Raw genomic sequence first — 17,197 nt, forward strand, 5'->3', positions numbered from 1 at the left:
CCGAAGCCCCGCTCCCCCCGAGCGCCGCGCCGCGGAAACAAAACAAAACAAAAAAACCCTCCAGCGCTGCCCCAACGAACCAATAAATAAATAAATAAAAACCCGAGCGCCGCCCTGCCCCAAGGTGCCGCCCCAAGCACGTGCTTGGTCGGCTGGTGCCTGGAGCTGGCCCTGGTCTCCGGACAGGCACTGTGAAGAAGGCAGACTCTTTCTCTGCCCTAGCTGCAGGGAGCTGCTGCTCTGTTCTATCACCACAGCTCCCTCTGGTGAGCAAAAGGCAGAACTGCAGCAACTTTCTGGCAGAAGCTTTTTTCTGTGCAAAAAATTAAAAATATATGCACGTGCAGTGGTACAGAAATTCCCCCAGGAGTAGACATATACATGACTGCAGACTCAGGAAGCAGCCTGTCAGCCCATGCTTCTCTTCTCTCTGATCCTGCAGTTTAGCCAGGAATGGCTCAGAGTAGTATGTAGCCTTTTGTTGAACTGAAGGAATGCAGAGAGAAGAGAATGCTATCACCAGGAGAAAGGGAGCAAAAAACCCAAGTAAATAAGAATGAGAGAGAGAGAGAGAGAGAGAGAACGAACTTCAAGAATGATTAAAGGATTAGAAAACACTTTATAGTGACAGACTCTAGGAAATCAACCTATGGAGCTTAACAAAGAGAAGGTTAAGGGGTGATCTGATTCCAATCTATAAATACCTATGGGGGAACAAATATTTAATAATGAGCTCTTCAAACAAGCAGAGAAAGGTATACCATGATCCAGTGGCCAGAAGTTGAAGCTAGACAAATTCAGACTGGAAATAAGGCATACATTTTAAACAATAAGAGTACAGTAGAACCTCAGAGTTACATACACCTCAGGAATGGAGGTTGTCCATAACTCTGAAATGTTCCGTAACTCTGAAGAAGAGGTTATGGACTTCAGCCATATCGGGGCTTGGGGCTGCAGCCGTCGAGGGGGGGGCTTCTGCCTCTTGGGGCGCCAGGGCTCTGGGCGGGGGGCTCAGGGCTGCTGCCCTACAGGAGCACTGGGGCTCAGCTCTTTAGACCTGGGGAGAGTGCTTGGCTTGGGGCTTCAGCTCCGCTTCTGGTTTCAGCCTTGCGCTGGGCACGAGGGCACGGGGCTTCAGCCCCACAGCTCCGTTCCTGGCTTTAGTCCTACGGGGGATGCCGAGGCTCCCCATGGCTCCACTCCCAGCTTCGGTGGGCGGGGGGCTGGGCTCAGGGCTTTAACTACCGGGAGAGTGCTGGGACTGAAACCAGAGCTCCCCTCACAGCTAAAGCCCCGAGCCCTGGCACCCCCCCATTGGGCTGAAGCCAGGAGTGCAGCTGTGGGGCTGAAGCCCTGAGCCCCAGCACTCCTCCCCCTCAGTCTAAAGCCCTGAGCCTCAGTGCTCCCGAGGGTCAGAAGCCCCTCTCCTCCCTCCCCCCCCCCCAGAGCCGCCTCCCTCCACAGCTGCAGCCTCAACCCCCCTTGGCTGAAGCCATGAGCCTCAGAGCTAAAGCCCCAAGGCAGTACAGTATTTGCTTCTTTTTCCTTTTGTCTGTGCTGCTGGCAGATTGAGGACTTCCAGTTCCAGAGGGTGTCCGGTTGTCCAGTAAGTCCTTAACTCTGGTGTTTGTATCTTTGAGGTTCTACTGTAATTAACCATTGGAACAATTTATCATGGGCCATGGTGGATTTGCCATACCTAGCAATTTTAAAATCAAGCCTGAATGTTTTTCTACAAGATCTGCTCTAGGAATTATTTTGAGGAACTTCTATGGCTGGTGTTATACAGCAGGTCAGACTAGATAATCGCAGTGGTCCCTCCTGGCCCTGTAATGTATGAACTGTGCTGGGCATGGCACAAGCAGACTGGAGTGGAGGGGGAGAGCCCAGCTGTCAACCGACCCTAAGCGGGCTCCACAAATAAAGGTCTCCAAGGGGAAGAGCATATAGCATCCTTGGATTTTATAATAGTGTTGTAAATCCTACAGTTTTGGATCTTAATGTTATATTGGAAGGTGTTAATAGTTGCCCTCAAGTGTGTCTTTGAGATGGAGATCAATCACAGACCTGGAAAAAATAGACGGGCATATTAACCCACCTTTCATTCAGGTTAAATGGAAGGAGCAATTAAATATCTCTTTGTTCAGCGATAGCTGAAACAACTGAAGCCACCGCCCCAGGCACTGGTCAGCATGCCAAAGCCTGAGCAGAAGTGAAGTCATATGGACTGAGAGGTTTACCTTGGAACTGATTGCAAATGCGGGAGCTGCAGCACTGATTGGTTATAACTGTGTGTGTCTGTGTGTGAGAGGAAAAAAGCCACAGAGAGTAAGAAAAGTCATGAATGTAGACATGGGAGGAAGCTGAGAGAACTTATTTTGGACACAGTACTCACTGGAAAGGCAATTTTGGATTTCTGAATAAGAAAACAGACTACTGTTGTTTGTTCCTGGTGTGTTGAGTGAAACAGGGCTTTGTGAGCATTCTTTGTAAATAAACAGGCTTCCACCAGAGAAATACTTGACTCGTTCACCAGTTTCTCCTTCTAACATAAATAACCCAATAAGGCCCCAAATATTGGCCAACTGCTCAGGCCAAAAAGGAGCAACAGCAACAAAGAAACAGATTTTTTTTAAATTTACATATAAGCAGCTATAAATCCTTAACAATACTTTGCATTTTGGCCTGGGAGTCACTTTATAATTAATTATCACAATACTCCTAAGAGTTAGGTCAGCACTATTATTTCCTTTTTACATAACATGATATTAAGGCACAGATAGGCTGTAACTCACCCCAGGGTGAGAAAGCCAGTAGAGACAGAGCTGGGAGTGTTGTTTATTGAAAAAACAAAATATATATATATATATATATACACACACACACATACATACAGAGAGAGAGAGAGAATTTAAGCATAAGTAATATAAGATTGTTCAAATAAAGTATGAATGTTTCAACTCAACTTTGTACTTAAGAGTTCATTTTTATTAAAGGAAAGAAATGGGATTATTAGGAATTGAATGACTGGCAAGCCTATTTCTCAGAAAAACTAATAGTTTAAAGCAGCTGTATATCAGGTGGTAATCATGGATTAGGCTGAAATACACAGAAGACAGGGTTGCATGAACACTCTGATATTTTATGTGGAATTAGAAGTCTGGCATTGTAGTAAATAGGAATACCTTCAGGAGCTTAAATACAGTCTGCAAATCATTGAGAAACAACACCAAAACCAAACTCAAGATTGATCAGAGCTGCGTACTTTCAACACTACTTTATAGTTCAGAATGCTGGGGAATGAGAAAGTATGACATGTCCAAACTGTCTTCATTCCATACAACCTGCCTCAGAAAAATCCTCTGTATCTTTTGGCCCAGAACAATCTCAAACCAAGATCTATTGACACAGTGCAGCCAAGAGGATCTGAGCACCATCATTGCCAGGAGGCATTGGAGAGGGATCGGTCATGTGCTTCGGATGGAAACTGATTCCATCACCAGAGTAGCAATAAGATGGAAGGCAAGCGAAACCGAGGCCGCCCAAAAACAACATGGCAAAGAGCTGTGGAAGCTGACCTGAAAAACCTGGGGCACAGCTGGGGAGCCACTGAAAGACTTGCCAGAAACAGACAGGAGTGGAGGAGCTTCGTCAATGCCCTAAACGCCAGAGGCGTAATAGGAACATGATGACGACGATGATGGTTGTAGTAAATTATTGACGAGTATAATAGTTGTTCCAACACAGGAAGGAAGGAGCCAACTAACAACTACAGGGGACCTTATATGAAGGTCATAAAACACTTGAAGGTTTTAATAAAATGAATAAAATTAGTCCAAGAAAGACATAAAAATAATCTACAGTATTTTATAAAATAAAACTAATTACAAGCAGGATAAAACTATAAAGAGAGTGGGAAGAAAACCACCAGTTTTATCCATTTTAAACTCAAAGTTGGAACATTTTGCACTTCACCAATAGGGTATAACATTCAGGAGTACTAGCTGCTATCATTGGCCAGATCTTTTTCTTAAATGTGGTTTAAGAAAAACAGGTTTTCACAGCATGCATTGGACCCAATGCATCACAGCTAAGGCAAAAAAGAACAACAATTATTGAAAATCTTGGGCCAGATTCTCAGGTACACCTAAGCTATGTTCAATGCACTTGATGAGGCAGAGGACAATATGTGGCTTTCCTCAACCTCCTGTGCCCCATCCTGAGAATAGTGGGGGGCTAATTCAACCACTGGGGCAAGATACAACAACCTCTGGACTTCTCTAACTTGTATCAATTACTGGAAGACCAACTTCTCCCATCCTCCCACTCCCTCTACATTTGCTTTTCACAGATATAAATGATAGTAGAAGGTGCAAGACAGTGAAGACTCGGGCCTGTCAACATTTAAATACACCTCTACCCCGATATAACGCTGTCCTCGGGAGCCAGAAAAATCTTACCACATTATAGGTGAAACCGCGTTATATCGAACTTGCTTTGATCCACCGGAGTGCGCAGCTTCCCTCCCCCCCCCCCTCCGGAGCACTGCTTTACCGCATTAGATCCAAATTCGTGTTATATCGGGGTAGAGGTGTATATATAAACAATTTCAAGAAACAGAAATAATTAAATATGATAATTGCAGGAAAGTAAAAAAATGCTAAGCTGCAGTATATAAAATTCTGCTCTTACGTAAGTGATGTGTTGAAAATAATGATCTTGCAGTACTCATTTTGAAAACAGCACTTCTTTCAAAATAAATGAAAACAGAGCGTATAGCATTTTACTGGCCTACCATTTATGGTACAAGTTTCACACCAACAGATATCACTACGGCATGAGGTATTTCATTATTCTTGTACCTCCCTCATTCATACCGCTGCCACTACTTGTTCTCCAAATATTCCCTTTGGTAGAAGAGAAGGCACACATGTCGACAGCAGTCTTCACCATACCTCCTTCACCTCCTTCAGCTTTTTCCACTCACATCTTCTACTATGTTCTGCTTATAGAATTTCACAATACAGATTTTTGTTATTAGCAGGACAAGATCTTAGAAGGATTTAAAAATTTGTTTATATGGATAATGAGAACATCGACAGTTACATTAAATAAGATTTTCTTTTAAAACAAGAAGGGATATAAAACCTTATATGGCAGGGCATGGTGCTTCATCATCATCATCATCTAACACAAACACTAGACACCCTGGAATGAAATCCTGTACCCATTGGCCACTGACTTCACTGGGGCCAGGATTCACCACTAATTTCCCACAGAAGGAAGGAAGGATGGATGCAACAATGATGCATCACTGCTGATGGAAGGATGAGTTTTGGAAACCCAGCTCCAAAAGTGTTCTGCCACTGACGGAGAAATTAGAGTGCAGAAGGTTGCCCGTGACCACTTTTTTGCTAATGAGGGAGGAAAGATGAAGACTTCTCTCAGGTAGAGCAATTTTGGAGCAGAAAAGAAGCTTGTTAATAGTATAAATTATTCAATCCTTAAACCTCTCTTTCGAAGGCTGGTGATGATTTAATTTGCAGCCTATTTTTAACTTTTTAAAAAAAAACTGTGCCCAATGTTTCATTTTCTATAGCACAAACAGTACAACTGTAGTATTTTTTTAACAAATCAAAGGCCCAAGTCACGTACAATTTTTCTAAAACAATTTTTAACATAATCATTTTGAGGCAATTATTAGGTGGGGAGAAATATTGAGTGCAATGAACTCCTTAGTATACCTTTGCCATCTGTAATAGATTAAATGAAATCTATTCATGTTTACATAGATTCCTCTGCAGGCTGAACTAATAGAGCAACAGCTCAGTTACTTCCCCAGATAGAAGTCTGTTTCTTTTTGGAGTCGAAAGTTGTCGATTCTGTTCCCTGATGCCACAACTATATACTACTAACTAATGATTACATTGTCTCTACAGTTAAGAAATATAGGTCATTGCTTCCTCTCACTTAAACTAGTCTCAGTACAATATGTCTCAGTGATCAGAATGAAACCTATTGTTGGGAACAGATTATCCCGCATCTGCCTACTGCAGGGTTCTTACATCTTTCTCTGAGGCATCTGGTGTTGGCCACTGACAGAGACAGGATACTAGACTTGATGACCTTGGTTTTGATCCAGTATGGCAATTCCTATATTCCTATGTACAGTACCTCAAAGTTGAGTGGTTAAATGCCTACTTTGCTGGCCTCTCAGTATGACTTTGTACAATTCAAGTACGTTCACCACATTTTTCAGCTGATTGCACTTCAATAGCAGAAAAGAATCATGACTTCTAATTTCTGTAAAATATGTATTTATTTACATTGCCACAAAGAACACAGGCAATATAAAATCAAATTAAAGATATCTTAGGAAAATGGGAATTGTCATATTGGCTCAGAACAGTCGTGTCCATCTAGTTTAGTATCCTGTCCAACAAGGGCAGGTACTATTTCAGAGGAAGGTACAAGAAACCACATGTGAGTAGTTTTCTTCACTAATCTCTGTGAGTAGTTTCCACAGAAATATTAACAAATAATCCATTTCTGCTTCACATATGTATAGCTTTGAAACTATTTTACCATCAAAACATAGTTGAATAAAAAAATGTGAAATAACCAACATGTACAAGCATATGCTAGACCAAATTGGTGGTAATTAAATTTCTTGTCTATCCTACCAATAAACTCCAGGTAAACTTTTTATTATAGATTTTATATATTTATTTTATCTCTATATAGCTCTACATTTTATATAGAGATGATATCTCTAAACAAAGGGACACAATCAAAATAGGTTGTCACTGTTTGCATTTTTATGAGAACCAGCAAAACAAAAAGCTTCTTTTACACCCAAATTATTTGCCTCAGAAATGATTCAGCAAACAAGAATCTGCTGTGAATTCACTGATAGAACACTGCTCTTATTGAGTTCCCCAAGGGTATATACAATAGTGCCACCATTAGGAACAAGTCCTGTGATCAGTGACATTGGCTGCAACTTCTATGCCAAATAGGGTGACCAGATAGAAAGTGTGAAAAATTGGGACAGGGGGTGGGCGGTAATAGGCAGCTACATAAGAAAAAGCCACGAATATCGGGACTGTCCCTATAAAATCGGGACATCTGGTCACCCTAATGCCAAATGATTTCGTTACGTTGCTCTCTCATATGATTTGGTGTCTGTAAGAAAACTAATGATTATGCAGCTACTTGCATACTACATTACATCAATTATCACTAGGGCAGGAATAAGTATGCAGTGCAAATTCTGGCATATTGCTTTAAATATAATGACTTCAGTGGGGTCAGGATTTCACCAACTGATTTACTACATCTGTACAAAAATAATCTAAAAAAGCCTCATAGAAATTAAGGTTACTGACTCTACTATTTTATTTGGAACATTATACACTAGCAGAGTTCTAATTAGACTTTTAATTGCATAATTCATCAAAGTAAAGTGAAAAAAAATTGTAAGATTTCATTCCCAGAACAGTAGGTGGTTAAATCTCTGTCTTGTTTCTAAAAGGTGGCAGTAATTCTCTTACTGAAAAGTTAGTTTTGGGGAGTTTGATAATCTTAGGCTTCTCCACTGTTTAAGATGATCAACGTTTTAATTAACCTGGTTCTGAGATGCTGTGCAAAAATAACCACAACAGGCTGAGCTGATAGATAGATTAGATAGAATTTCAAGGCAAATGGAGAACAATGTTGTCTACAGAGGCACCACACTAATTAACATTCACTATCTGTGATGCATTGAATACTGTCCATTAAGAAATCATATTTAATGTAGTATCAGGGCCCTGAGAATTGTATAGTTACATGGGAAAATATACACTAAAACCTCTTGTGCTTTGAAATCTAAACTTTCATTTTAAAACCATTGTGTGAAATCCTGGCTCTACTGGAGTCAATGGCAAAACTCCCATTGACTTCATGGGACCATGCTTCTAGCTATGTTTCTAGGCCTTGCAGTCATGAAGCTAGCCTTGAAAATGTGAACTGAGTTTATATAGTCTCTGTCAGGGTTGGTCTAATCGTAAACTTTCATGGAAATTACTAACTCAGTGGTAAGTCACTGATTTGGTGCAAATCTGAGAATAAAAGTGTCATTTCAATTTAGCTTAAGCAGGTAAAAAATGTACCGTAGTTAAAAAAGATAGCTGGTGGCTATGGAAAGCAAACTGACTACTGCATTAAATTGGAGTACGTAGGCCAGGGCGGAGAGGTCATGTATGATAAGATCAAACCTTATTGTGAACCTGTTAACATAGAAGGATGCTACTTTCATTCTTGGTTTGGTAATGGCAAGGTCACACCTAGCCATGTCAGGCAGCCAGAAGGATACAAATGACAAACATTCATCTTAATGCAGGAGGCAGAAACTCATTCACACTGAGCTAAAACTCTTCTATGTTAAAGTTTGGAGGATCAGACCAGCACCTTGACCCCTTGAAAGAAACATAGACCTCTAGAAATGTGAACACCATATTTTCTGATATTGTTTTTGTAACTCAAAGGGTTTAGACCTACCTGGGGAAACTAGGGAGCCTTAGACCTTCATATATTTTTTGTAATATTTATCTTTGATTTCCTGTTGATCTTTCAATTTTGTAACTTTGGGATATTCGACTGTTCTTGGGATAATTTACTACAGTTTGTTCCTGGAGACAAGGAGAAAACTTCTGATCTCTGGTGAGAGGTGGAAAAGTGGTCAACAGTTCCTGACTTGTGGAGATTTAGTCCAGTGTGATACCCCAACAGGGATTACCAAAAGGCTGACTCAGACTGGTAAATTACCTGGGGAAAGCAAGGGACCACAGTGATAAGAATAGGGAAGCAAAGGTAACATTAGCATAACTGTTAGAATTATTATATTCTGGTGGGGGAAGAGCAAAATAAAAATAAGGGACCAAATTTTGGCTGTCCACTTTAATTTGTGCTCACTTTCTGGATGGCCTATGAGTGCTTGTACCCACCAATAATCGAAACAGGATTCATAGGGAGGATTCATAGAGGCTGCAAGCAGATTGGCAGAAAAGGGTACACGTTATCATAGAATCATAGGACTGGAAAGGACCTTGAGAGGTTATCTAGTCCAGTCCCCTGCACTCGTGTTTGTCTAATCTGCTCTTAAAAATCTCCAATGATGGAGATTCCACAACCTCCCTAAGCAATTTATTCCAGTGCTTAACCACCCTGACAGTTAGGAAGTTTTTCCTAATGTCCAACCTAAACCTCCCTTGCTGCAATATAAGCCCATTGCTTCTTGTCCTATCCTCAGAGGTTAAGAACAACAATTTTTCTCCCTCCTCCTTGTAACAACCTGTTATGTTTTGAAAACTGTTATCATGTCCCCTTTCAGTCTTCTCTTTTCCAGACTAAACAAACCCAATCTTTTCAATCTTCCCTCATAGGTCATATTTTCTAGATCTTTAATCATTTTGGTGGCTCTTCTCTGGACTTTCTCCAAGTTGTCCACATCTTTCCTGAAATGTGGTACCCAGAACTGGACACAATACTCCAGTTGAAGCCTAATCAGCGTGGAGTAAAGAGGAAGAATTACTTCTTATGTCTTGCTTACTACACTCCTCTTATACATCCCAGAATGATGTTCGCTTTTTTTGCAACAGTGTTACATTGTTGACTCATATTTAGCTTGTGGTCTACTGTGATCCCAGATCCCTTTCCGCCGTACTCCTTCTTGGCAGTCATTTCCCATTGAACCCCATTTGTTCCACCAACAGTAGGAAATTGGTGGTGACTATCCCACCTGATCCCTGCTCAGAACTCCAGAAGAAAGTGAAAACACATCAAGATTCTAGCTAATATCCAGAGCAAGAAAATTTCTTCCAGACCCCCAAACTGGCAACCAAAGGAACACAGGATTCAACCCAATTTTTGATTTGCCTTCTTACATCAGTCTCACGCACACAAAAGAGATGAACTGCCAATTTTTAAAAAAATAACACACACAATAGCCAAAGAAAAACAACCTTCTTGTCCCCATCTTGGATCAGAAATTGTATAATTGGTCCATACACTCACCGGCAACATCTCGTCTCTCCCTTTATCAGTAAATATGCTTTACCACTGCTGACATGATGCAGCCTTCTACACTAGCCACTCCACAAAAATGTTTGGTTTTAATCGTTCCTACTATGTTCCACCCATACTTTTTCCCCCCCCCATGTTTTTGATTTTTTGTTTTAAAGCCTGATAATAATATTCACCTGGGGCCATTTCAATTCCTCATTAGTATCCAGTTCCAACCCCCCTTGCTGACCTTCACAGTTAGTTCAGTCAACAATTCTGCTGACACTATTTTATTTTAAATAAAAAATATAATACACTGATTTACACCCACAGACATCATAAAATAATTTTATCCAACACCTGTCAACTTTCTCAAACTCAAAAAACCAAAATCGTAAAGTTTCAGAGTAGCAGCCGTGTTAGTCTGTATCCGCAAAATCGTAAAGGGATCCTTAAAACTTTGCAATAGCTAAATGATCACTGAAGTAAGCAAAAGAGGTCTGATTTTTTTCCAGTGTGGAAAAGCATTCATTTGTTTTTTTTTTTTCTTTAACCAGAAGCCAAGCTTTGAGCCTAGACTAGGAGAACCTGAAAAGGAATCTGATATTCCACTTGGCTCACATTCATATACACCCAATCTTCCCTAGTTTGGTCTTTTCTCACTGACCTCTGCCAGCAGCACGCTGACACCCAAACACTGTGTAATGACCCTCAAGTAATAATTGTATTTGATGTACGAAAAAAACAATCCAACCAACCCACACTCCAGGGTGTAAAATGAAAGTACCAGGTAGCTAGAGCCCCTTAAGGAGCTGGGAGGAGAGAGATCATAGAGTGAAGAGCCAAGTAACATGCTAGGAGAAAGAAGCACATTGTTCCCACGGTCCCACCCCCAACCTTGTGCATCACACACCCCTGCAGGGTCAGGCAGGCAGCACCGCATGAGGACGGGCAGCTGAGCACCGGTACTGACTTCTCATTCATGCCCTGGGGCTCCTGAAACTGCTGACTTCAACGTGACCAGAACCCGGCCATGGGTCTCACTTCTGGGGACCAGGTGGGGAGAGACACCGCAGATACCCACATACACGCGCGGAAGCCAACACCTCGCAACTTTTCGGCTCCCGGAGTTCCCAATCCCCAGCCATCCTCGGAATCAATAAAACACCCAGGGGCTGCAGCAGCTTTGAGTAGGGAGGGGGGAAGCTAAACAATGTATTTTCTGCACCCCCGTCACTTGCTTCCTCCCTCCCCCAGGAAGTCCAAGGAGGAGGGGGACAAACTCGGGAGGGACACGTGGGATTTCCTTCTCCGGCCAGCGTTACCTGGTATCGGCGGAAGCCGGCCCGCTGCTGGGCAGTGACATACTGGGGCTGCCACATGGTGCCGTGTCCGCACGCCCGGACGCGGTGCCGCTGCAGTCGCTTGAGGCAGAGATTGAGGCAGCCGGAGCGCTTGGAGAAGCGGGAGGGAGGAGAGCTGCTGGCAGTCGGGGAGCGTGTCAGTCTCTGACCGGTCCCGCGCTTGCCCGCAGCTCCTCTGCTAGGCGGCACCAAGCACGGGCACTAAAGAGGCACTGACTGGAGGCTCCGGCTGAGTGAGAAGGGGCGACGGGGCCATTAGTCCCTTGTTACAATCAAAGGGTTCATTTAGACAGCGCTGCGGAGTACTGCTACAGGATCTCGTGACGCGCTCTGCACAGACATGGCTGCTCTAGAACACTGGGGACTGGGGAGTGTGACTACATTGAGTTCGTTGCCACCGGGGCCGTGGCCAACATTCCCTGGCTGGAGGCACTGTTATTGATGGGACAACAGGAGAAAAGGGAACACACAAAAGTTAAGCTGGAAGCAGCTCAGCCACATGGACAGAGCAGTACAAAGGGTTTAATAAAGTTTCACTAGTTCAACTTAACCCACATTCAGCTTCACCCTTTGTGAACAAAATATTTGGCATGTAGAGAACACAGGGACTCCACAGCCATCACACAGCCTGCAAATGTAGGTGGAGCAGGGCATGTAACTTGGCTGCGGGGACAGTTTGAGGGTTCACCCTTGCCAATGGATCAAACCTATTCCTCTACAAGAAGCATTGTGGGGTTAAGACATGCTTTGCAGGGATGCAAGCCTCTCATGAGTACCCCAAATGATCAGATGTACTGGGGTGACAAGAACATATGTGCACATGGAGTCTGTTCATATGTACCCCTCCCATGGGATCAATGGGGAGGAGACTGGTACTTGAATTTGAGGTATTTGGGGCATGCATGGATGTCCGTAGGGTACTGCTGTGTCCATTCTGGAAAGAGGGAGATGTGACAGGCTTGCAATTGCTATGTATTAATGTATGAGTACTGATATGTAATAAAGGTAAAACTACTGTAAGTGACCCAATCAGTGAGATAAAGTTACTGTATTACTATGGAGGTTATTAGAATTTCTTGTATGATTGTTTTGATCTTACTTAAAAGGGGACCATGGGAAGAACAAACAGGAAAGCAGCAAGAGATCTAGCTAAGGCTATCCCAACACACACTTGAAAGACAATGGGTCAAGCTGTTAGCTTCAAGAATCCCGTCTCTGGTCTCTCATAAGTTGCAAGCTTTATGTTGCCAAAGCTGGGAGGCTAGAGATCAAAAGAACACTAAAGCGTTGAAAAAGCTTCTCTCAGGGGGAGAAAAAGGGATCACTTGTAAGCAGCTGCCTAGGGAGACAGGCTGACTCAGAGAGTCATTATTTGACTTTAAATAATGACAGGTTTCAGAGTAGCAGCCCTGTTAGTCTGTATCCGCAAAAAGAACAGGAGTACTTGTGGCACCTTAGAGACTAACAAATTTATTAGAGCATAAGCTTTTGTGGGCTACAGCCCACTTCTTCGGATGCATATAGAATGGAACATATATTGAGGAGATATATATACACACATACAGAGAGCATGAACAGGTGGGAGTTGGCTGAGCCATTACAAACATTGAATCTATCTCCCCTTGTAAGTATTCTCACACTTCTTATCAAACTGTCTGTACTGGGCTATCTTGATTATCACTTCAAAAGTTTTTTTTTCCTCTTACTTAATTGGCCTCTCAGAGTTGGTAAGACAACTCTCACCTGTTCATGCTCTCTGTATGTGTGTATATATATCTCCTCAATATATGTTCCATTCTATATGCAACCGAAGAAGTGGGCTGTAGCCCACGAAAGCTTATGCTCTAATAAATTTGTTAGTCTCTAAGGTGCCACAAGTAATCCTGTTCTTTTTTACTTTAAAAACACTTTTAATTAAATCAGTACTGAAACGCAGTAAAACCAAGAAAATAAATTACAAATTCAAAAATAATTGCCCAACCCCAACAGTAAAGTGCATTTCCAATAGTCTACCACTGAATAAATCGATCCAAATTGCTTATAAGTTGCTTATCTAATTGTTTATTTAAACTCCAAAAGAAGGTATAAAACCAATACAAATCTAAAAAATACCAATAAAGAACTTTGGCAACCCCAGTACTAAATAATTTACATTGTTTACTTTTTTAAATGGCCCTCTTCGCTTGACCCAAAATAAAGTTTGCCAGGCATACCACAGATCTATTTGTGAACTTATACTTAACAGTAAAAATAAATACAGCAAGGAGAAAATATTGAGACAATAACCAAAAAAATACCCTGAAGTAAAACAAATAATGCCTGTAACCTGGGACAGGTAGGAAACATATGAAAACCAGTCTCTTCCATGTCACAAAAAGGACATGACACGGACACCTCCACAGTCAACCGATGAATAAGCACATTTGTGGCAAAAGCCCTGTGAAGAATTCTCCCTTGGAGATCACCCATCCTCTTTGCAATCGGAGGCTTGTATACAGTTCGCCAGGCTGAATGGATGGAGTCCGTCATCAAAAGCTGTCTTCTCCATACCATATTGGGATAATCAACAAGCATTTGAAAATGATGAATCTTTACCAAAAGCATATACAATGACACATGGCCTAGGCTATGAAAAATAAATTCTGAAGACCCCCTCCCAGGCAAGCAAGCTGCCAGACTTGTCAACATCCCAGTCCACAGCAGGAACAACAGGCAAGAAAACGGAAGCATAAGTATAATCAGGAATGGCTCACTGAAGGAGGCAAATGCCCAGACTGGCAATACTGCCCGTAGGAACAGCTGATTCCACCTCTGATTTAAAAACAAAAAGACAATATCAGTGAACAGAATGAAAACCAAACTTGACAGCCAAGATATCTGCTGAGACCCAAGTAAAATTAGTAAAATCAATTAAATGAACCAGTTTTGTTATACCTGCTGCAATAAGGGAAAAGAAAAGACTCCTAGAAACAAGACTAGGAATCCTCATGGCAGGATTATAAACAGTGGGTTCAACAAGCAACCCTGGGAACTCCAGCCATCTATCCTGCAGCCTCGGCTCAAAAGATCTCCACGTGTTAAAAAGGCTTTAATAAAACCAGGTAACACCTCAAAACTGAGGCACCCAGGATCCAGTAAAATAAGTTCCTGATCAAAACCCAAACCCCCTACCCTTTGAAGAAAAGCAAAGGCCAATGGCTTCCAAGGAACAGACTCATCCCCAAACAACAGCTGCTACAAAGATAGTAACTGAAAAGTAGCAACTCTAGTCAAAGGATCAATGAGACCCCCACCCCTTCCACAATGGGAAGATACAAAATATTCTGCCTCAGACATCCAAGAAAAAGTCCAAATGAACCTTCTGATCTTTTTCTGAAAAGAGTGGAGGAGGATCCAATGTAATATACGGATGCTACAGCATAGAGGCAGTTACATGACAACAAAAACAGATTAAGTTCAGGAAATCAATTTCCCCTTTGTCTCAGCCAGAAACCTATCAATGGTGTCCAGGATATTTTCCCCCCTCAGGATGTTCAGGACCCAAAGAATCTGTGAGTTCGTCATCCGCACATCAGAGTCACTACTGACCTCAAGGGGGGAACTTCAGAGAGACTGGAGGGAGGGGGCAAAACTAATACCAGAGAATTCTCTATGACCCCAACCAAGGAACCACCCTCAGCAGCACCCTCAACAGCGTGCTTCCCAACTGCACTGACTAAACTAGCCCACTTCATAGCACCCTCTGAAACTGGAACTGCCTCCTCCTTCAATGGCCTTTTTTGCTTTGGGGCTTTGCCAGCAAGCCAGAATCCTCAGTCAAGGAAGGTCACGGATTCCATAGCAACAGGCTCAGCCTCTATTTTGCAGTCAGACTCAAGCCAAGAGGCCACTGAGTCAGGAGCCACAGAACCAGTAATGCCATCTCCCCCAGATTGTAAAGGGGTGCACTAACCCCCCAGAACCAACATCCCTAGAGACACCCAGAGCCTGTTGGGACACAGGCTCTGCCACAGCCACCCCACCCTGTGCTTTATTCTCGGAAACCCCCACATTCCCAGGCACAGAGTCACCATTCTTAGAGGCAGCCTGCTGCCTCTTCTGAGGCCACTGATTAACTCCCATAATGAAAACTGGCTTGGATCCCTGCAGAGCATGTCTTAACCCCATAATACTTCTTGTAGAGGAAAGGGCCTGATCCATTGGTAGGGGTGAACCCTCAAACTGTTCCCACAGCCAAGTTACATGCCCTGCTCCTCCTGCGTTTGCAGTCTGTGTGATGGCTGTGGAGACCCTGTGTTCTCTACATGCTAAATGTTTTGTTCACAAAGGGTGAAGCTGAATGTGGGTTGAGTTGAACAAGTGAAACTTTATTAAACTCTATTAAACTTTATTAAACTCTATTAAACTTTATTAAACTCTGTCCATGTGGCTGAGCTGCTTCCAGCCTAACTTTGTGTGTTCCCTTTTCTCCTGTTGTCCCATCAATAACAGTGCCTCCAGGGAATGTTGGCCCTCTGAATCTAGTTCCACTGCTCACGATACACTGAGGAGAGCAGCACTTCCTCCCCCACCTGCCTTAGATCCATTTACATTTTCACAGATTATAATACAATTATAGATAAAGGGAGATTTTGTGATTGGATGTTCACCCCACATTGGCAGGGAAGGGGTTAATAGAGCCCTAGGGAGGCTGTGCGGGAAGCAACCAATAGGAGAGAGACTGCAAGGAGCAGTCAATCAGGGCCCAGTGGGCTCACATAAAAGGAGCTGCAGGGCCAAAGTCAGTTAGTCTCTGCTGGGAGCTTGAGGAGAGAAGACTGTGTCCTGCAGCCCTGTAACATCTTGGACAGAGCAGTGCAGGTAGGGACCATGGAGTATAGAAGGAGCTCCAGATGGGCTGCTGAGACTGAGTAGGGTGCTGTGGCTGTGGGGAAGTGGCCCAGGGAAATGCAGTGGTGGTGAAGTCAAAGGAATGCAGTAGATGACTGTGGTTCAGAGAGTCCCTGGTCTGGAACCCAGAACAGTGGATGGGCCAAGGTCCCACCCATTTGCCTCTGGTGAAGTGGCTGTACAGTTGATTGTAGATTCCCTGGAAGGGGGGAGTAGAGATGGTGACAGTGACAGAGGGCTGTGTCATTAAGAGGATGCCACAGTCCTTGGAGTAATGTGAGTGGATGTGACAGCGGTGAGGCACCATCAGGAGAGGGTGTACTGACATTCCCAAGATGGCCAGCAGGAGGTGCCAGTGTGGTGAGTGGAGCCCAGTCACAGACCTTCCCCTTACCTCCTGGCTGCTTCTTGCTTTGTATTCCCCTAAGCAGTGGCTTAACACTTACCTTGGGCTTTTCCAACTCCCTGGCAGGCATTGTATGGTTGGCAGTATCCTGAGGCCTGGTCTACACTAGGCTTTTATGTCGAATTTAGCGCCGTTACATCGAATTAACCCTGCACCCGTCCACACCACGAAGCTATTTAGATCGACATAGAGCTCTCTTTAAATCGATTTCTGTAATCCTCCCCAACGAGAGGAGTAGCGCTAAATTCGAAATGGCCATATCGAATTAGGCTAGGTGTGGATGGAAATCGACGCTAATAGCTCCGGGAGCTATCCCACAGTGCAACACTCTGTTGACGCTCTGGACAGCAGTCCGAGCTCGGATGCTCTGACCAGCCACACCCCGGGAAAATTTGAATTCCTTTTCCTGTCTGGGCAGTTTGAATCTCAGTTCCTGTTTGGACATCGTGGTGAGCTCAGCAGCAGTGGCAACGATGCAGAGCTCTCCAGCAGA

The 17,197-nt window shown here is 43.3% G+C and overlaps 1 protein-coding gene across 1 annotated transcript in view; it reads right to left on the reverse strand.

Moving 5' to 3' along the window:
- LOC112101928 (ethanolaminephosphotransferase 1-like) overlaps positions 1 to 11,426 on the reverse strand; it is an 87,986-nt gene extending 76,560 nt beyond the window's left edge. Inside the window, exon 1 of the mRNA XM_029913455.1 lies at positions 11,370 to 11,426. Coding sequence (XP_029769315.1) covers positions 11,370 to 11,426 — 57 coding nt within the window. The remainder of the gene's footprint in view (positions 1 to 11,369) is intronic.
- Positions 11,427 to 17,197: the final 5,771 nt, after the last annotated feature.

The sequence above is a fragment of the Terrapene carolina genome, unplaced genomic scaffold (assembly GCF_002925995.2).
Source record: "Terrapene carolina triunguis isolate 2854851 unplaced genomic scaffold, T_m_triunguis-2.0 Scaffold58, whole genome shotgun sequence".
Classification (NCBI taxonomy): Eukaryota; Metazoa; Chordata; order Testudines; family Emydidae; genus Terrapene; species Terrapene triunguis.